The sequence below is a fragment of the Corvus moneduloides genome, chromosome 3, assembly GCF_009650955.1.
Source record: "Corvus moneduloides isolate bCorMon1 chromosome 3, bCorMon1.pri, whole genome shotgun sequence".
In the NCBI taxonomy this organism is placed as follows: domain Eukaryota; kingdom Metazoa; phylum Chordata; class Aves; order Passeriformes; family Corvidae; genus Corvus; species Corvus moneduloides.
In genome coordinates this window covers 46465414-46487914 of record NC_045478.1, presented here as the reverse complement: position 1 = coordinate 46487914, position 22501 = coordinate 46465414, and the positions used below count along the sequence as shown (strand labels likewise).

The 22501-nt window shown below is 38.4% G+C and overlaps 1 protein-coding gene across 1 annotated transcript in view; it reads left to right on the top strand.

The window, feature by feature from the left end:
* Positions 1–22501, top strand: part of PREP (prolyl endopeptidase) — a 91242-nt gene that overhangs the window by 13301 nt on the left and 55440 nt on the right. The window contains exons 5-7 of the mRNA XM_032101355.1: positions 2850–3059; positions 4289–4410; positions 13758–13863. Coding sequence (XP_031957246.1) covers positions 2850–3059; positions 4289–4410; positions 13758–13863 — 438 coding nt within the window. The remainder of the gene's footprint in view (positions 1–2849; positions 3060–4288; positions 4411–13757; positions 13864–22501) is intronic.

Here is a 22501-nt window from a genome sequence, read left to right as displayed (position 1 = left end):
GAGGAATGGATGGAACAAACTCTTGAGCTCACCATAACCTCTTGGGAACAATGCTTGGAGTGTAATACATGAAAATGTCAACTTGCTTCTTGGTAGAAGCGAAACAAGCACACCAAATATCAATTTATTTATAAGGAAGAAATTTCTCCCCGGAAGCGTTCAAGAAACAACTCAGTGTGGCACTCAATGCTGTGATTTAGTTGACAAGGTGGTGGTTGGTCAAAGGTTGAAGTCTATGATCTTGAAGCTCTTTTCCAACCTTTATGATTCCATGAAATAAAGAACAAAACAGGAGACACTGTTAGATTAGCAACCCAGGAATTTATACTGTGCCATTGAATACTAAATCAAGTCCCAGTCTCCTCAGCTCAAAAGGGGTTCTGAAATGCAGTTTGGAGGAGGGCAGTAGGAACAATCAAGGGAAGAAATGGAGTGTGCCTGGATTAATCAGCTTGGAAAAGGGACAATTTAGCAAAGATATTAGAGGTCTGCAGAATCATTTGTGGCATGCAATAGGATGGAGAGAAGGAATAAGGGCTAATTAGTCATTTTTTCTGTTAGAAGAATGAGGGAATATCAAATGAAAGCAGTGTGAGTCAGGCCCAAAGCAAACAGAAGAAGGTGATTGTTTATGCTGCAAGAAGTAGATCTGTAGAATCCCTTAGCAGTGGATGGTGGTGGTGGAAAAAGGCAAGCTGGACATAATCAAGGAGAAGGAAAGCATTGAGGAGTATTAGCCAACTACTGCATGGAAAAGTCTGCTAAACTAAAAATGGTTGGAGGTGGTAAGAATATTTGAGGGAAATATTGCATGTGCTTGCATTGTTCTCGCATTTATTCCTGTATTTTGTTCTTATTGTGCTTGCATTGTGCGGTATCAACACAGGCTGGGGAATGAAGAGACTGAGAGCATCCTTGCTAACAAGGACTCGGGGGTGCTGGTGGATGAGAGGCTGGACACAAACCAGCAGTGTGTGCTTGCAGCCCAGAAAGCCAATTTAATCCTGGGCTGCATCCAAAGCAGCATGGCCAGCAGGGTGAGGGACGGGATTCTGCCCCTCTGCTGGGCTCATGTGAGACTCTCCCTGGAGTACTGCATCCAAATCTGGGCCCTGTTGGAGGGAGTCCAGAGGAGGGCCATGAAGAAGATTAGAGGGCTGGAGCACCTCTTCTATGATGAAGAGCTGAGAGAGTTGAGATTATTCAGCCTGGAAAAGCGAAAGCTGTGGGATGACCCTATAGTAGCTTTCCTGTACCTAAAGGGCGCCTATAAGAAAGCTGGAGAGGGACTTTTTACAAGGGCATGAAGTGGTAGGACAAGGGGGAATGGCTTTAAACTGAAAGAGAATAGGTTTAGATTAGCTGTTACAAAAAACTTCTTTACTGTGAAGGTAGTGAGGTTCTGGAACAGGTTGCCCAAAGAAGTTGTGGATACCCCATCACTGAAGGCCAGGATGGACAGAGCTTTGAGCACCCTTTGTCTAGCAGAAGGTGTTCCTGTCTACAGCAGGAGGGTAGGAACTAAATGATCTTTAAGATCCATTCCAATCCAATGGTTATATGGTTGTTCCATGTGGTTCCATATGGTTGATACAATGATTATATGGTTGTTCTTAGTTGTGTAGGCACCACATTGCGGTTACTCCTGAGGACAGCTAGGTGGAATTGTGTTCTGAATCAGAATGGCCACTCTTATGTTCTTATGGGGGAGAATATATTGGTGTGGCACAGTGGTGCCTCTCAAAACTACCGTATCTATGAAATGCAACATTTTCTTGTAGAGAAATGGCTGAGTGAACAGGGACATGTATACGTGCACAATCCAAGCTACATTAGTGAACTGTCCTTGACTAGGGAAAAAAAGAGACGAGCAATGCTGATGTGGCAAGCCGACAGGGTGTTGCGGAGGGGGATGCTGACCATAGAAAGAGAAAGCCTTATGTTAGTTATGTGCATATTAATCTGTAACCAATCTGTAACCAATTGCTTGCTATTAAAGGCCGTGTGAACAGTAGCTGTAACCCAATAGTATGGAGCTTGCTTACGCGTGCTTGGGGAATTAGGGTATAACTATGGGTCTGACACTAGAATGAACGGAGTTCCATCATATCTCTATGAGAAGCGTGGTTCATCCCGGCAGATCTCTGGCTATTTTTTCTTAGGTCGTTTTTTGGTAGATACTTTCAGGTCTGTACAGGCCTGTGATAATTCAGTCTCTTCACCTGACTTGATTTGCAAGCATGAATTTGATCCTTATCAACTATGATAGAAGCTCTTTATTCCTCACAGTTTGGATAAAGTGAAATATATATCAGAGCTCTTAGCTGAGAATACGGGTAATTAACCACTTGCATGCTAGTGGCAAAGTTTCCCAGTTACTTCAGTTTTCAGGGTTTAAAAGGGTCTAGTTTTCAGTGACTCCATCTTTTAGGTGGTGTTTACACTATTTCAGGATACATAGCATGCATCTCTGTTAGCTTCTTTGGTACTGTTTCTCTCTTAAAATTTTACACAAGTTCCGTACCTGTGCATTTTCATTTTCCAGCTCCTCCTGCCAAACTCAGGGAAGTAGAAGAAATATGATTCAAACCATAATTCAGATGTTGGGTATAAGTTATGCCACTGAACATGGATACTTACTGAGTATCCGTGCCTAAACTTGGATCTGTGAACTAACTGAGAAGTACACTCAGAGACTGGAAAAGTGCTGTGAATCCCATGTGATAGCAGATGTAGTTGCTTGCACTGTTTTTTAGAAAATAAACCTTCTCTCAATGTTTGATGAACAGTTCCTTTAACTAGCATCCCAATTTAATCTCTCTTCATTTTGTTTGTTTCCGATTTCCTAGGTTATGCATTCAGCGAAGACGGTGAATACTTTGCCTATGGCCTGAGTTCTAGTGGCTCTGATTGGGTTACTATCAAGTTTATGAAAGTAGAAGGTCCTGAGGATCTCCCAGATACACTGGAGAGAGTTAAATTCAGTTGCATGGCATGGACCCATGATGGAAAAGGCATGTTCTATAACTGCTACCCAAAGCAAGATGGGAAGAGTGATGGTAGGTATGACTGTACTAATTGTGTACCATGTGGAAGCAAAATCACTTTTGCAGTAAATTGGTGCAACAAATAATTAGCTCTACAAATTTATGCTGAGATAAGTAGCTGTATTGGTTATGCAATTAGAGATCAAATTGTGTCTTTTATGGCAAAAGCCTATGCTCAATTAGTGCGAGTCCCTTCTTGTCTTCCTGCCCCTCTTTTTCTCATAAAACTTTGCTGCTCCTTTTCTTTTTCTTTGGGATGATTTACTCAGGTTCCATATTGTTGGTGTTGTTGGCTACAATTTGATGTCTGGTGACAGCTTACTTAGATCTTTCCCCTTACCCATTTGTGTGGGCATAGATGAATTGCTCTGAGAGATTGACCTGATGAATAGCAATGTGGGGCATAAGGTTTTTGTTGTTCAACCAGATTAATTCATCTGTGGTTCACAGCAAAGCAAAACAAAATGTTTATGCTAGCTAAATTCAAGTAGCACCACACAAAGTGGAATGAATTGCAGTGGAGCATCAGTGGGGAAGGAATTTAGCAGCTTTTATGATAAGGCAGAGCTACTGAAAAGTTTCTTCTGGAGATGTTCTCTTTGTTAAACTGGGGAGAACCTGAATTTTAACTCTGTATTTGCTTTTGAAACCTATAATTTTGCCAGACTTGCAAGATAGATACCAACCTTGTTTTGTTGAGGGTTTTTTTACTTCCTGTTTGTAGTTCAAAAGCTGAAGTGTTGGAAAACGTTGCAAGAATGAAATTTTTAAAAAAATAAATAAAAGTGGCACCCTATACATCACTTTTATATTTTCAGCAAATGGAAGTATGAAGGTTTCTAGGAATGTTAATTAGCAATAAATCTCCTCTTAGTTGCCCTGGGTGAAAAGGAAATGAAAACATCATTAGAGGGTGGCAGGGATTCTTGGTTTTCATCACTTTGCTTGCTTGTATTTCTAGAAAGCAAAGCTTGAAATGATAAATCTTCAAATTTGAAGAAGGTATTATCAACAGTAAAAGGAAAGGGATACTGTTTGAACAGGTTTCCAGCGTGAAGTTTTATCTGGTTTTTTAGGAGGGTGTTTGTTTGGAGCAGAATGGTTGTAGTGTGGAGCCATTCCTAGTTCTCTCTTCTGAATTTCTCTTTTATATACAGAGGGATACAGAAGTTTCTAGGGATTTTGTATGATTGTTGGATTTCTTTGAGAACTTAGTGGTTTAAATATCTGCATTTCACTAGGCACTGAGACCTCCACTAATCTGCATCAAAAGCTGCATTACCACGTATTAGGAACAAACCAGTCAGAAGATATCCTATGTGCTGAATTTCCTGATGAACCAAAATGGATGGGTGGAGCTGAGGTATGGTAAATGTCCTGCACCTTATCATTATCATGTTCTGTTTTTCAGATTCTAACAACTGATAGTGGATATTAATTTGAAAATATTTTGTTAAAAGAACACTTTTTATTAGTGTTGTAGAGTTGACAGTTGAACTAAGAATCATTGATTAAGAATTCCTGAAAATAAGACTACCTAGTTTGCTTTAAATCACTCCTCCAGCCTGCAATGACACAATCATATACTCTTTTTCTTCACTGAGGTCCTTCTGCCTGATAGACATTCCAAGACAGAGAAGATCATTTGAGAGACAACATGTCACTGTTCTTGTTTCTTCTTGGTCAGTGTTTAGCCCCAGCTTCTGCTTCCTGCACAAAAAGCTTATTCTATTAGTCAGCATGTCTGGATATTCCCTGCCATGTATTTATTGGGTTATATTTATTTTTGCAATGTCTTCCCTGAAAAACAAATATATCTGTTCTGCTTGTTTGAGGAATGGAGATACACAAGTCAAAATTTGTTAATACTGTGTGTACAATTGAAGAATTCTAAGTTTCTCTACGAAAAGTTTTATCAGCACACATATGGTACAGACTGTGTTACTGGAAGTGAAAGCAGTGATTGCTGCTGGAATTGCTTTTTTAAGCTTATTTTGTTGAACTGCTGCTATATAGTGCAAACTCCCAGTAAACCTTTTGTAATTAATCTGTTTTTTATTCTCCATATTAGATTTAGTGATGTGCAATTGAGTGCACTGTTTCGAAGCGCTGCTGGAATGTAGTGATGGTCATTCCATTTTTCAGGGAACTGATGTTTTTCCTGTGGATGAATACTTGTAATGCTCTGTACAGTACATTTGGTTTCTATATTGGTCCTTTTTGATCTGAGACTTTTGAGGAACATGAAGTGTTTTTAGCCTGGTTTGGGGTATTCAGTTTTTAGAAATACTTTTCTCTGCGAGTACCTCTTTTGAAAAATGTGATCATCAGTTTGTGTCACTTTTCAACACTTTAACCTGTGAAAATGTTCAGGGTGTCTTTTCTGTAGGCTGCCAGAAAACAAAGGTTCTTTCAAAGAATTTGAACAGTGGGATTTGAAATGAGACAGTGAGCGAAAATGTGAAGGGCTTCCCAACAAGGTGATGACCCTGAGCTTTCTCTAACAAATCAGACTCATCTGTAGGTTCTGCAGATAGCCACAACCTTTTTTACACAATCTCATGTATTCATGAAACATATCTTTAACAACTGACCTGAGTATCAATGGAAGCTTGCAAATGGGACTTGGGATTTTTTTTTAACTGTTCAAAAACTAGTCACTTCTGCGTTTAACTGGCAATAAAATGGAATTTGGACATCATTATCCTTATTTTTCCTCTAGTTCCATAAATAAATGGGCTTTCTGTTGTTGACACATGTCTTGTAATGATGTTTCCCCTGATTCACATGAGTGATGCATATTATTATTATTATTATTCCTTTCCAGTATCATGAGCTGAACTACATGTGTTGTTGTGAAGGCAGATTCATCTTCCATGGGGAAGGACTGTTGCAGTCTGATTAATTAGACTTTTGCTGCAGAACAGGGAGGTAAAGGAATGTAGCACAGCTACGAGTTCTTGAAACCACTGGAGTTGGAAGAGCCCCATAACTGTTGTGAAAGTGGGGAGGACAGTGCATAGAGAAACACCTCCCTATTGTGGGCTCTTGTTTAATAAAGTTATGTCATAGGGATGGTATGGCTGCTTATGGTGGTTTTCCTGACCTCTAGGAGCCATAAACTTCCAGAGACGTTGGTATTTAAGAATAAATGCTGTTTTAAGGAGGAGTGGAAAAGCAGAGATCCACCTCTGTAAATAATCATTAACTTTTCTGAGTGAGAAATATTCTGGGGTTGTGCTGTGGGCTCCAGCTGTAAAACGTGGCTCTGTTGTACTGATACTAGTGAAAAAAATGGGTTTAATGGTCAGGAGAAAAATACTCTGCAATTGAAAAAAAAAAAAAACCACAACAAAAAGCAAACCAAAGCAGTGCAGTTGCAAAATGTGGTTTCATCCTTGTGCAGTGGGTGAAAAATCTTCTTTTCAGGCCATTCCAATGACTTTTCTGGTCAGTTTTTCTAAGTGTTTGAGAAAGTGGAAGACCACAAAGTAATGGGGGAAAAATTAAAATATCATTAGTGAAAATCAAATTATATGGCTTATTGGTGCTGTCCTGAATATGCTTCCTTGGTTCTAAGATGCTGCTATAGATTTTAAAATACTACTTTGCACAGCTCAACATGTTATAAAATGTATGCTTTCATGTGCTACTGTCAGATTAAAAAATGTTTTTATTTTACCAGCTTTGCTAGTCCCACTAGGTAGAGACATTATGTTTTACACAAGCTTCAGTGAAGACAGTTGGATTATGGTCTTGCAGGTGAAAAGCACCTGACAAGGAGATCCTTCAGATACTGCAAAATTAATAATGTTGCCATGATGCTTCAGAAAAACAATCTCAGGTGCACTGTAGGGAGTCAGTGGTGTGTATTCTCAATGGAGATGGGAAACTAGGTCATTCATAAGGACAAAAGAGGGTTGTATAAAATTTTGTCAGTGTAATATATTTACAAGATAATATGCAAGAAAATAGCTTCAGGGTTTTTTTCCTCACTATACATTCAACACCAGCCCCAAGCGTGCTTGATTTAAAATCTGTGGTGCTGAAAATGGTGTTGGCAGAGAAATATGGATGCATTTCTAGCTCTTTAATTGAATGGATTGTTTGTGAGGAAAAAGTCTATTTGTTGTTAGTCAGATATGTAAGTTTTGAAAAAGAGGCTATGAAACCTTTTCATTTAGTCTAAAAAGCGTATGTATTTCTAGTACAGATGTAGAATGGTGGGAGAGTTGTGAAGAGCAGGAATGGAGTTTAATTGAATAACACCCCAGCAGAGGGCAGTCTGGTATGAAGGTTTTTAAAACCTTGGCAATGTCATAGGTACTCTGGGAAAACAGGAGCTTCCCATGCTTCTCTGTTTAAGTGGCATGTTCTTGCTTCGTCTCCAGACTGACTGAGCATATCTCTCTTTCACAGACAGACTGTTATTCTTAAAGTTAAACAATAAGTTATATAACACTCCTTCACAGTTGGTAGTGTGAGAAGTCCCTATGGTACCAGCAGGAAAGTAAACAGAACAGAAAGGAGTGGGTGAAGGGAACCTTCAATTCTGGGATCAACTCTGATCCCAATTCTGCCAGCAGTAAAATAAATACAGTTTTTCATGTTTTCTAACAAACACGGTGCACTGTCTCTGAATTGACTATTACTTTTTAAAAATTTTTTTATTTTATATTTAGAGCTGTCAGTTAACATCAGTGGTTCTAAACCAGGGAGGTGATCTTGCAAATTAAATTCAGAGCACAGAGGAGTAAGCTGTGCCAGATGTGTGCTGGCTGTAGTGTTTTCACTGCAGCAACATTGAAGCATCCACAGGGAAAGAGTGAGCAGCATGAAGGGGAAGGGCTGAAAACATTGTCAGTTTGCTCAAGTGAGACACACTGCTGGGTAAAATAGGGTTGTGGGAATTTTTCTAAAGCCTTACACTGTCTTAGTCAAGGCTGAATCTGGAATAGAAGCCTAGTATGAGAATCTTCCTACAGCCCTGGCAGTAGGCCTGGGGAGTTTTGCTGTTAAGAAAGAGGCAGGTAATCGTGGCTGCACATGGGACTGTGGTATATGATAATCTCTTACATAGTTAGGTTCCAGATGCTTTGGTGCTTTCATTGCCACAGTAAAAATTGTGTGTGATATTTGTCACCTCAGAAGGCTACTGATTTTATTCTGTGCTAGGCTTAGGAAAGAAAATGCATGTAAATATGTGTGTACATGGTTGCTGTGTTTCTCTTCTGAACAAGGCTGCCTGGTGTCTTGTTGGAATTGAAATAGTCATAAGCACAATGATCTAGGTTCAAAATCCCAGTTCTCTGGCTTTGGTAGTGCTCCTTTAACCCCAAACTTAGCAGATGCTCAAAAGGATATGTTCAGAATAGAAGTGTTCTTTATACTGGACATCATATCTAAAATCCAAGAATAAAAACCCAGCTGGAATAAGAAATTTGAATTAATGCCCAGATCAAATTTTCTAACTTGGGGAGTGGGTGGATAGAATACATCAGAATGTTGTTTACATATAACCATAACCATGTCCATGTCCTGCATAAAGTGTGTCAGTGCCTCAGAATGTAGGAAGGGGATTCTGTTGGACCTCATCCTGAAATTATGCATTCCTGTGATCACCCATCACTAGGGCTTCTGAAATCTAGTTGATTCTGACTAGTACTCTGCAAATAGAAAACAAAACAAAGCCTTTACAGCCTGAGAGTAGCAGCTTCAGGTGGCTTGGTTTGTGCAGACAGTCCCAAGAGGTTGCTTTGTGAGAGGAAGTTCATGCCCCAATCCTCAACGTCTCAAAAGAGTGCGAGAACATAAAATGTGATAGGAGCTATTTGCAAGCTTCAGTGACTTTCTGGCACCACTGCAAAGATAGTATCAGAACACAGCTTTATGTTCTCTTCATTAAAAAAACAACAAACCAGTACCACACCCCTCAACTCCCATAAAAAAACCCACAAAACCCCACAACATTTTACAATCATTTAATGAAAGCACTGTTTCCTATTCTAGGAAAGAAAATAACTTCGATTTTTCTATTAAAAACTGAGATAATAAAAGTGGAATTTGAAAGGCTGGGAGACTACTGTGGGGGTTCTTTGTCATCATGCAGGCAGATCTTTGTGGCACAGGTGCATGTGCATATCTGTGGTATTAGAACACTTGAGGCTGTTCAGACAGTGTAATTGCTCTTTACTTGCCAAATGTTTACAGTAATTTTTTTTCTCTGTAGAAGCCACATACTTTTTGGATTTTTGTGCTTAATATTTTCCTTTGTTCATCTGATAGAAAGCTTTAAAATACCCATAAATAACAAAAGAGGTAATTTCTGCAGCAAGTGAAAAGTTTCTTGCCTGTGAATTATTTTTAGTCGAGTTATATCCAGGGTCAGTGGTGTTATGCAAAATCTTTGTGCAGCATATATCTAAAGTTGAGGAGGTAACTGCTGTCATGAGTGTGTTTTATTGTGGTGACTGGGTGCAGTCCTAAATAAGTATTTTTAAAAAAATCTAGTCTAGTCTAGTTCGCTCTGGGTGGTTTTAAGCTGTTACATCCATAGCATATAGTGAAAATTGTAGCAGTGTTAAAATGCAGCTTATTGATGCAATGAGTTTTTAGTTCGTAGTTGTTAATGCATTGCATGGCTGCATCTTTATTGCCACACATCTTTCTTTTTCTGGATTATTTGATCTTTCTTGGCTGGATACATGGTGTTCAGTTAGTAATTTGACCTTTTAGCTCTGTTGGAAGGCTTTGATTCTGTCTGTTGATTTTTTTGTGAACTTCGATTTTTTTTTTTTTTTAACATAATTCATTTGCTGTGCTTCATTGGAAGTGCATTGGATAGCAATGCCAGTGCTGTCTCATATGCAAAGGGCACCAGTGCATGAAGAGCAGTAGTTTGTGAAATAACTGCAGATGCAGATCAGGTTGTAGATTACCACAGTGTTAATGGCTGCAGTTAGGAGGAGGGTTTATCTTTTTCTCAACACGGGCATAGGATCTAATAACTGAATTTTTTTTTGTTTTATTTTTAGTACCTTTTTACACAGAAACAAATTACACAGTTATTAGGTTTTTTCCACCTTGATAATAAAAAAGGGCAAAGGTAGTAAAACTTTTAATTTATTGTCTATAAAGGAATGATTTGTGTATATAGCTGCCTTAATATAATATGATGCACTCTAAGGGCCCCTATTTGTGAACTAAATATGGAGAGCTCTTCCTTATCCTGAGACTGGCAGTGGTGACTGCCCACGTAGTGTTCACAGAACTTGCATTAATATTCACTGTTGGGATGCACATGACTTGAAAGTAGAGCACTCTAATATTGTTCATATTGACATTTTAGAGTGATACGTAGAGTCAGGAAGTCTAAAAACCTGACAGCTTTCTCCTGTTCATTCTTTTGTTGTTTGTTTAATTATGTATGAATTTTTGGTCTGAAATGTGCTGCTGCTGTTAGACAAAATATTTAACTTTTCTTTTGCTGTGGATCCTCATAACCCTTTGAGGTTCCTTATATGGCTTGTATAATGACTTAGTTGTATTTTGTAACAAAAGAAAATATTTGAGTGGTTAGAAGATTGTTTTTACTAATTAGGCTTTAATTAATTTTTCTTATTTTGGTGCTCATTGCCATATTGAAGTGACGTGTAAATTACTCTTAATGTTTGGCTAAGCAGTGGTTACTTTTCATCAAAATGGAGAGAACAGGTAACATTGAAACAAAATTACTAGGTAAAAAAATAACCCACAAAAAAAGCCCCTACTATAAACCAAAACTCTTCTATAAAGGAGGATTTAAAGATTTTGATGCTTGAAAGACCAAATAAAATAGTACTTGGGAGTACAGCTAGCTTAGTGATACTGTTGTGTATGTTGGTGTGGTGTAATATGGTCACAACAAATATTTAAGAAATAATAGATCTAACAACTCAAAATTGCCAACTCACTGAATGACAGTTGTAGTGAAACTAAAAGCTACATACCAACATCAACTCTTGAAATAATCCTTCCTTTACTAGTGCTGAGTTAGGGATTAGTGCTGTGTTATGCCAGTAAAATCATTGTTATGCTGCAGGTTTTTAAAAGCTCCAGTTGAAAGGCTACAGGATTTCTTCTGTCCTGTTTTGACACATACTTAATGTTGTTTTAAGAATTGCAATTGCTTTATAACCTGCTTACCTTTTACCAGTGGGTGTTGTTTGAAATTATAATAATTATTTTAATGAGAGAAATGTGCACTGACTGGCATTCCAGATTTCTCTCTGAAATTCTTGAGCTATGTTTCCTTTTCATCTTAAATGTGGGAAACAGGTCTGACATTGCAGCTGTCCCCCTTATGCTGAACCATGAATGAATTCTGAGATTTGAGTGAGGTACTAGTATAAAATTTCAGTTCATAAATTTGTGAGCCAAGAGCAAGGATTGCAGCTCAGCTCATGAAGATGATGTAGCAGTATAAGAACAATCCAAATGATAGTTGGTAAATCCTATTTCCTTTTGCCATCCTGAAACCCAGGCTCTTGTCTGTTTACAGTGTAGGGTCAGTGGCATTTGGGCTGTGATTACACATTCCTCAATGCTGCAATATGAGCTGCCTTTAGCAATCTCTGCCCCCATTATTCATGTTTCCAGCTGTTGGATGCTGTGTGTTAGCTTGGCCATTTGTGCAACTGAACAGTGAACTGATTGAGATACTAATCTGGCAGAGGGGCTTCTTTTAGTCTTCTTTTTTTATTGTGGATTGTTTGGGGGTTTTTCCTTTTTCTTTCTCCTTCCCCTCCTGGATTGTTTGTTTTGTTTGTTTGGGTGTTTTTTTTCCTCTGGATTCTTTTTTCTTTTCTGTTTTTTGGGGGTTTTAAAATTTGCTTTAACATCCCATTTTTTCAGTTAGATCAGTTCCCCAAACTGGTTTACTTCACAAATGGTGGATGCTTGTACTGGCACAACATGGGGAATGAACTTGCATGGACACAAGCAACTATAGCAGTAGGAAGAGCTAGAGGTGGAGACTGCATAAGATGATGCTGCTGCCAAGATTGCTCATCAAACTGTAACTTTGCAATGTGGATGTCTAAATCTGCAGTATAATACTGAGCATTTTAGCTTGCTGCAGTCAACTGTCTTGTCCTGTTTCTGTCAAATTCCTTTGGGTTGTAGAACTCACTAGTATAAGAATAGCTTTAGTGATAGAGACAGACGTAATTGGTATCCCACCAGCAAGATACTTTGGGAATTCTTACTTCAAATTAAACATAAACTGCTATCAACTCTTAACTAGTCCAGCTGGGAATATGGAAGGAAAAATTAGATGTACTCAGATTTGCTTTCATCAGAGGTTCTGAATTGCCCTTGCAAAAACATCAGAAATTTGCAAATCTCTGTTCTTTCTTGAGTAAAGTTATCAGTCTTCTCTAACTGTTTTACTCACAGAATCAAAGAATAAGTTTATGTGGGTTCTGACCATGAGTAAAAGAATTTACTCTAGAGGTTAACTGAAATTTGTACTTTTATATAAAACTTAAAATTAATTTGTATGGTTTTTCCGTTGGTGAGGAAGTGAAGGAAACTTGGTGCTTTCACGAGTACAGACAGATGCTTAAGCAGCATATTGCAGTCATTTTCTTAGTTAAAATTGACACCTGCAATTATTGCTTATCTAAAACCACTGAAGATGCATCTTTCAAGAAAGATCACCCAATCTTGGTTTCCATTTCCAGATATACCTGTTTCAAGGAAGGAGGCAAAATATCTCAATTTTTCAGGCTGCACTGTTAAAGGTGTCTTTGCCATTTCATATAATGGGGTGGTTTTTGGCTACAGTAGGAATCTTAGGTGTTCTTTCCTATTTGTCTTGTGAGCTTTCGACTGTATGGACTTTATTCATGGTATAATTAACTCTTAACAAACTGCCTGTAAAAATACGATTTGGAAACACTCATTTGAGGATTGTTTTTGTTTCAAGGAGTGTGTGATTGTTGGAGTTTTTTTAACTTTCATACACTGAGATTTGTTTCTGTTCTGCTAGGTCCCATTCTTGTGGATCTGTTGAAATAGCAGTATAATTAGAACCTAATTCTTACGAAATTTATTTTGGGTAACTCATTCTACAGATATTTTGCATAACTAGTGTTGCAAATGTAAACTGAAATATATCTAAGAAGTAATTACAGTGTATGTGTAAGAATTGTTTTGAAGATGTGTATAGTGCCAAGTGGAAAATTTCCAGAAGCCAGATTCCTATTTTGTGACTGGGGGCTTAAATTTCCATTAGATATGGTCATAACAATGTGGACAGGAAACAGCCTTCTCTATCAGCTCTGTTGATAAAACATCAAGATACAGTAATTTTGGAACATGCTCAAAACAGCTCAGTCAGGAGAGGGAGACTTTAAGTTGATGACTTCTTGTTACTTCCTGCCTTTCCTTGTTGGACTTGCAAAAGCTTTGTCAAGAAATGGGGTATGTTTGCAAAGCCTGAGTAGCAAGAAGGATTAATTGATGACTTTCTGTGCTAGCAGACACAATTTCAGAAATTCTGGGGTGTGTGTATGCATGCATGTGCAAAAGCGAACCAAGAAGCTTCCTCAGATAATTGATAATGTGATTGTAGGCACTACATTTTTCTGCGTGTGTGAACTCACTTTTTGAAGTCGGTCTTTTTTTCAGAGAGTGAATTGTCTTTGATTTTTCTGTAACTTCTTACAGGTGTCAGATGATGGTCGATATGTCTTGCTGTCTATCAGAGAAGGCTGTGATCCAGTGAACAGACTGTGGTACTGTGATCTACAGAAAGAGTCTCAGGGTATATCAGGTATGTGTTGCTTTTTAAGTTTTGCTTCCTTTTAAGACAAAATGAAATTAGAAATACTTTATGTTTGAATGAATATATATATATATTTAAATATGTCTATTGCTTAGCTACCTTAATGGAGAAATTAAGGATAAAATAATAATTTATGGATGAAATAAGCACTACTATCATTCCATTTTCTGTTATGTATGTATGAGTATGTATGTATGTTATGTATGAGTAGATGAAAAACTCCATTCTTAGTTCTGTAGTTTATTTAAAAGGTCACAAGGAAAAATTGGAATAGTATAAGCAGCCGTACCAGTGTATGTTCTATTTCATTCTACACCAGTAATACTTTTCCATGTTTAAACTTTTTTCATATTTTAAAAATTTCACATATGTCCCTTCAAGTGCTGATACTTTTTGCAAAAAAATGCTAACTGGCTTATAGATAACATTTCTTTTCTGTGTCTAGTACTAGGAAATACACAAAAGTCCTCCAGGGTTATTTGGTAGCATCACTGTTGTTACAGTGGAAGTGTCAACTTGTATTTCAAATGTGCTTTCATGAAATGCTCCTTCCTTGCCTTCTAGTTGGAGTAGCCTTTGGTTTTGTGTATTGGGCTTTGTAGCCGCAATGGTATGAGCTGAAAGTATGGCACTTTACTCCATATGGCTGTTGTTGAAGGTTGGCATAGTTAGCTGGTTTACTGATTGGTGGTTTTTGTATTTCCAGAGTATTGGATTACTGAAAGGTATTCCTCAGTATGTGTTTTGTATAGAACACAACTTAGCTTTTTTGATTCTTGCAGCTTCTCTCTTCAGAAACTTTGGAAACAGAATAAATACAGCAATAGCTCTTTGTTGAATATTGGATCTGAAGAAACTTGTTCTCTTGTTTGTTGAAAGAATATTTCAGGCTAAAGAGAGTACAATACTACTGACTTGTCTACAGCCAAACTTAAGCCAAGGCTGCGAGCACGTTCCACATGCACATCCAATTCTTCCTTGTTTGTACATATCAGGTCAGGCAGGGCACCTTTATTTCTTTGGTTTCATGATCACTTTGGGAAGTTATCATCAAGGCACTGTAGAATTCTGGATTGCTTGAGTGAGCCCTGCTGTGTTGTCCTTCCACACAGAAGACATTACAGTGGCTAGAATTCCCACCATAAGGAGAATGGTCTGTCAACATGAGTCTTCTTCCAGTTGTCTGAAGAAGGCATCATCTGCTTCTTCCTGATTAGGAAGTTTATAGCATATGCTACTGCATACAGTAGACTACTACTACATGCTGTACAGCATATACCACTACAGTAGTACCCGTGCTGGTCTGCCTTTTAATCTTAACCTATGAGCTATTGACCATCTCCTGAACTGTCCCAAGGCAGAACTCCACAAATTCCAGCTGTTCTTTCACATAAAAGACAACTCACCTCCTTACTTTGCCAACCTGTCCTTACTAAACAACCTTTATCCATCCATTGTAGCATGGCAGTCCTGTGAGCTATCCCACCATGTCTCCATGATCCCAATGAGGTCATGGTCCAGAAACTGCACACAGACTTCTAACTCCTCCTGTTTGTTCTCACATTGTGTGCATCAGTGTAGAGGCAGTTCAAGCAGGCACCCAGGCATGCTGATTCCTCAGTACAGGCTTGAGGGGCTTCTCCATGAGGCTGTTCTGCAGGCACTTCCTTCTTTACATGCCTATGCTTGGAGAAATTCCACTTCAGCTCTGTTTCGTTGATTGCTGTGTCTCTTTCATTCTTGTCACCCGGGCCCTTGGCTTGCCTACCCCATCCACATCTTCCTTGTTGAGAAATCTCTTTCTCCTGTTTTTGTGGTTTAAAGCTCTGCTAGTGGGTTGTCTAACCTGCAAGGATATTTTTGCCTTGCGTAATCAGGTGAACAACAGTGCAGCAATAGTACAGAATGGGATAACCTAGAATTGCTGCTGAATCATTGGTTTTTCTCTTGGATGGGTATGGATGAATGTCTCCTGTTCCTTAATTGCAGCCTGCTTTCTACAGAAATAAGAGATGCTTAATCCCACATTGCTTTTTGAGGTATTGGCTCCCAAATGCAATCAGTGGTAATGGAATAAGGCAGGAGTCCCAGTGGTCCAACTCTCACAAGAGTGTGTGGGAGGTAGTTGGCCAGCCAGAGGTGAGAACATAAGCTTGTGGCATAAATTTAATCTTGTTATACCCTGAAAATTCACTCAAATGAGCACCCTTATGGATACCTGAGATGTGGAGAAGGCTTCAGAAGAAATTTTTATCATCCTAGACTTAAGCCACTTTCAGTCAAAGTTCTCTCCCCTGTGGATTATCAGAGGTATGAAAGTCAATGAAGATTTGTCTTCCAACTTTGATATTCATAACATCTCTCTCCTGTGTGAATTCTTGGATGACACTCTGTTTATGTTGAATCGCAATATAAATTGAGTTAGAATGTCAAATGACTTTATACAAAGCCATGCACCACTAGGTTCCACTATTTCCAGAGTTCAGAGACTTACGTCTCTTCGTTGCATACAAGACTCTGTCTATGTGTTGTACTCTCTTAAGAAGAGTTTTAAGATTCACCCTTCCTGTGCATCTGTTTAATTGGATCATTATGGTGTTCAGCAGGGCTTTGTCATCACTGGGAGGTTGCGGTGACCTGAGATGATGAAATTTCAGAACCCACCTGTGGATTAGAAGGAGCAGTTATAAGCACAGTTACATTTCTAGAGAGCTCCTTAAACAACCTCTTTTCTATTCTGATTTTTCCCAGAAGTGACAGCTGTAAGTCATAGATCAACTCATAGTGTGTTAGACAAGTGTGTTCTCAGAGATGAAATAAAGTTTAACAGCTATAACTGGGAAAATGCACTGAATTATCACAGGCAAGTAATACTGGCTGATAGGGAGGTGTATAATTTAAAGGACCTATGGGGTGGACAAATGGGGTAATGCTGTTTGGTTTTAAATTTGTAAACCTGTTTCCTTGAATGGGCTATTAGCTGAGTTGGGTATGTGACAACAAGGCAAAGTTGCTCTAAGCCACATGTTCATCCAACAGCTGTTACATCATTGACTGCTTTGAGACCCAACGTGGATGAGATGATTAATGAATTTTCTTACCTTCTGCTCTAATGAAGGACTTTGGTCACTGCCAAATTCTGTGTTGGAGATAAAGAGAGAATCACCTCTGGACTGTAGATGGGATAAGATGATGGACTGAATGTACCTGTTTAGACCATTAGCTGAGGCTTCTGCTCTCCTGTGCTCCTTCAGGATGATTCAGTCCATGTGAAATACAAGTATTTCTCTGGACAGATTTGGACCCCTGTACTGATTGCAAAAGGTGCCCATGGCTTGTAGTTCACATGCTTCTAACATTAAAGGGAGAAAAAGGAAAAGGGAAATACCACGGAACTGAAAGCAACTTGAAAAAATTAAAGCGGCAACATTTCTCCTGTGGCATCTGAAAAAAAGTACAAAGTTGAAGGGAGAGAGAAAATGATCTGATTAAGACACAGATGTTTGTGAAGATGTCAGAAAAAAAAGAGATCTAGTTGCAGGACTATTTGAGTGAATATTAGTTATATCAGAAATTGTACTGACTGGCAAAAAGGGAATGAGGGAAATTGAAAAATGAAAGAAAATGGATGATATTATAGGTAGCCTGGGATCTAGCAGGTAACTTATCTGATAGAGATGCTGTTTTAAGGACAGTGATGTGACAGTGAAACTCCAACTTAGTGACCATAAAGAGGTGAAATAACATTGGAGAGGCTCTGATTATTTCAGTCAAAATGCTTTTATATCTGAGAGGCGCTTGCTGAAGACAGAGGTGCAAGTAAGTCTGAATTTGCAACTGAAAGCTGAAAATGACCATTGAATTCTTAGTTACTTACATTTTTAACACCTTATTAAGGTGATATTGACTAAACTGTTACCTAGATTGTTGAAACTGATTGACCAAGGAAAGCTTCTGTCAAGAGACAGGACTATGGTTTTGTAATGAAGAGAAAAAAAGTAAGAGCTAGTAATCAAGGCAAAAGGACCTAATATATGGAATGTACCTCAGAACTGAAGGGACACAACTGGTATTACAATCTTGTAGTAATTTTGTATTTAGGTTGTTCTGTTCCCTTCTTACTGTTTTTTTTTTCCTCCTTCTGTAATAGACCTCTTACATCTATGTTTCTTATATCACTTCCAGTGTTTGGACCTGTCCTTTAAAATCCCACAGAGGCTGGTTATAGAAGTGTCCTTTACACTGTTTAACTTTGAGATACTTCAGATTTTAAGTCCTGTTTGAGCAGCAGGTCAAGATAAATGCACGTGTGTGTATTTATGGACTAAAGCCACACTATGGTTGTAGAGGCTCTGGTGCTCAATGTACTGACTGTCATTCTGCAGCAGCATCCTGGCTGTAGCAGCAAGGATGAATAGGCAGACCTGACTTCTCTTGTCTGGATGGAGCAAAACAAAGGTTAGGACTTCCCTCAACTACGAAGGGATCACAATAATAAACTATTCCTGTCATAGACATTTCATAGGCTAGTTACCTGTTACTAACTCTTCTTGTACTGAATAGCAATATTGTGGTTTCTAGGTTGAGGCCCTTGCATTCAGTGAAAGCCATTTGTGTTTCCATGAAATGATTCATAGTTTAGATCCCTTTGATGGTATGTTGTACAGGTTATTTAGAAGAAGTGATTGTTTTTATAATTTTTCTCATTTCACTGAGGACTTAAAAATTTGGAAAACTGGCAATCTGGCAATATTGCACTGGATATGGAGAGGTTGGGAGGTGGCAGATTTCATATGATTAAATAAAAGTTTAAGCCGTCTCTTTCATGTATAGACTTTATTGATGTAGTTTTTCATTATTATTTTAATTTTGGGGGACTTGTTTGATTTACCTGAACTAGTCTACTTTAGCACACAGCTGAACATATGGGAAATTAAATACTCATTAAACATTTCAAGTCTGGTGTCAACAAATTTCTCATAGTTCTGAAATTATTTGTATTGTAAAGTCATCATCTAGAAAGAGTAAATGTGCTGTACTTAAGGGTTGTTAGAATTAAGGCTGGGTAGCTCATTTGTGGGCTTTGTTTCTAACTTACTGTAGATTAGAAACATGGCACAATTTTTAAAAAATATTTTTACCTATATGTTAAGAGACCTACTTGCTCAAAATAAAGTTTTATTTTGTCTGTCTGAGAGACAAAAAAAGTCCTTTTCCCTCAAAGAGCACAGTAGCTGGTTGAATTATTTTACTTAAATTTGCAGGGTAGAGTGGAGAAGCAGGGTGATAAAGGGGGTATCTGTCTTGGGAAAAGAGAGAAGAAACAGGAGTGCAGAATTAAACAGTATGTTTCATGTGTGGAAATAGAAAATGCTTAATAAATGTCTGCCTGATAGAACTTGGAAGATGGCAGCAAATTCAGGGATGAGTCAGCTACTGTGGGAATCATCAAGGAACACAATATAGCCCATAACAAGCTTACAGGAGCTCAAATATTTCTTTCCCTAGTAGGTGAAAGGAATGTTTAGTCTTCCGTTTTTGCTCTTATTGATATACGGCATGTTTTTATTGCAAGAAAATATTTTCTTTTTAAATGTCAAATAAATTGAACAGTTTGTGGCTGTTTTGAATAGATTCATCTAAGCAGATAAGCACATTCAATCAAAAAAACAAAACTGTAAAACCCTCTTTTGCCTTCTTAAATTGTGAAATTCTTCCATATTTATGCTCAATTACATGCCTATCCCATTTTTGCTGTCTGTCTAGACAATACAAATAAAAAAGTAAATTTGCACCTTTTCAATCAGACGCTGAAAGGGAAGACTCAGATTGTTCCACAAGAATCACGAAGAAACGGAACAGAATGATTCTGCTAACAATCCAAAGTAAATTGCTTTGATGAATTGGAAACCTCTGGTTTAACTTTCTCACAAGTTAACTTTTTATGAAACGTGGTTTCTCCAATATTTGCCGCTTAATTATTGCTTTAGTAATCTTGAGTTAATGCATTTCATTCCTGCATAGCATGAGTTGTTGCTTTTTTTTGCATATACTCCCTTTAAATAATAAGTGAGGTGATAATGATGTCATCAAAGACCCTCTGGAAGCATGACACTTTATTAGTTCTGTTGTACTGAAGAAAGTTGTGTCCTGTGCATTCATTGATTCTTCATGTATTTCTCAGGCTGTGGCTCAGTGGAAGTTAATTTGCCCTGTGTTGAGTGGGAAATCATCTTGTCTCTGAATGGAGATCACATCTAATAAATGAGAGAAGTGTATTTCTAAATATTTAGGAAACTTAAAAGGATTTAACTTGTCTGTTTCTACATCTGAAAATTTAGGTGTGTCAATAGGTCTTCCCCCTTTACTGTATGTCGTATTTTTGTCAACAGCTGTAGATTAATCAAATTTGCAGTGCAGTCTCCTGTGATAATCCTTGTCAGATTGTTTTCCCCAGAAGATAATCTACACTGCAGTGTTTCTGTTTCTTTCCATGAACTGTACAGGGAGCATCTGAGCATCTTTTCTGCCTCCCAGATTAGCTAAAATGTTCTTCATGCTTCCCTTCCCCTCTTCACAGGGTTTCTACTGTATACAGACTGAGTCATTTTCCTCTTCAAATGTTCAGGTTGTTTGCTGGGTTTTTAAGTGGGCCATTGTGAGCTACTTGTGCCAAGAATGCTCCTTTTTAGAATAGAAAATCACTGTGGTAAGTAACCTGTGACAAGTACATAATAGCTTCATTTTAATGGGGATTTTAAATTAGTCTGAAAAGATAAGAGATTTGGGGAGGTATTGTTTTCCCTCCTCCCCTACTATCACAGGCCTCTTGTGAATTCCACCAGGTTAACCCAGTTTGTGGCACAGTTTTTGTGACAAAACTCTTTGTTAGAAATGGCCAGGTTTACTGATGGGAATTTTATGTTTACAACTAACTAACCAAACACACTTTCTAAAAAAGTTTTTATTAGCTCATATCAGTGTTTTACAAGTACTGCTTTTCTCAAGACCTGTCATAATTCACAGTATTGTGGCAAGACAATACTGGGAGAAGACAGCTGGCTGCTCTTTAAGCTTTTGGGGTAATTCCCTTGCTGTACTCTGTTTCAAGTAACTGTGGATATGGGAGCTCTTCCCTTTGTGCTTGCCTCTTTACTTCCTTATGGGGTGAGGATTTGAAAGATCAGGGACAAAATAATGGGATTCTTGTCTGGATTTGACCACTCTGTCAGCCAACTGATATGGTACTGACCACAGCCAACTGGTATGGTATAATTTTGCTTTATGAATCAGTAGCAGGAGTGCAGTGCCTGTTGGGTCAGGAAGAACAGCACTGCGGGTTCCTGTCCAGGTTATCCCTCATTCAAGACTCCAGATTTCCCTACTTATCCCGCTAAGCTGCTAGTAGGCTTTTCAACTCTTGACTCCTGTTACAAACATTTAAAAGTGATCTAATGCTAAGTATTTCTTAAAAAACACATGTATTTACCCAGTAGCTGAGCACTGTAAGGCACAATTTTTAGTAGCTATTTTATCAAACTTATCTTCCATAGTACATACAGCACTCAGGTTTGCTTGTTTGTTGAACCAGTCAAACAAGAAAACTCTCATTAATCACCTTGCTTAACTGTTCTTAGTATACCTGAAAATGCCTCATAGTAGCCAAACAGCTGGATACACAGTAATCAAACTATTATATATTAGCAAACCTTTTTGTACACCTTACCAAAAAAACCCCAAAACAAAACAAAAAAAAAGCCAACCAACCAAAAAAAAACCAAACACGAAACCAAAAAAAACCCCAACCAAACTGCAAAAACAGTGGGGTTTTTTTTGTAGCATGTCTCTTCATGCTTCTGTGCCTGGTAGTAATTTTGTTTTTTCCTTTTTCTTGAGAAATGAGATTGTCCCTTTTTGATTAGATTGTCAGCCTTGACTGTTTACTCTTTTGAATATGTGATTTGGTGCAGTGGAAAAGGAATTTAGCACCAGTCTGTTGGGTGTGCAAGAAGAAATAAATGAAAGCTATTTAATCACCCTTGGCTATGAACTTAAACCAGCATGACATTGCCTATTGGTCTTGTTGAAGTTGTCCTTAATATTGACCTTTTTCTTTATTTTGTATTGTGGTAGCAGCTAGGAAATAAAAAAATCAGGATCCTCTTGTGAGTGCTGTAGCACTGTTTTGTGAGTTACTGACTCAGAGTTCTGGGCAGAGCCCCACTTTGCTTTTCCTGGGAGGACCTGAAGCATGAGAACAGAGGGAAAAAAGAAAGGATATAAACCAGCATGGGGAGCAGAAGAGGTGGCTCTTCTTATAACCTCTAGGCACATAGAAGCATAGCCTTAATGAAAGGCTGCAGTGATTTCTGGAATGCAAAAAGCTGACCGAGTTGGCTAATGGGAAAGCACACCTGAATTGTTGGATTGGAAAGGGAAGCTAGAGACAGGTTTGTTTAAAGTAGGAGGTACAAGGCTTTCCAGAGAGAGAACACTGGTAGGGGCTCTTATGCTTGGGTACTGGGCTGCTTGGAGGTTGGTAGTTTGTGTCTGGTGGGAACAGTGTGAGGTGGTGGGAGGACATATGTAGGGGAATAGGAGCTAGTGAAAAATACTTGAGAACCAC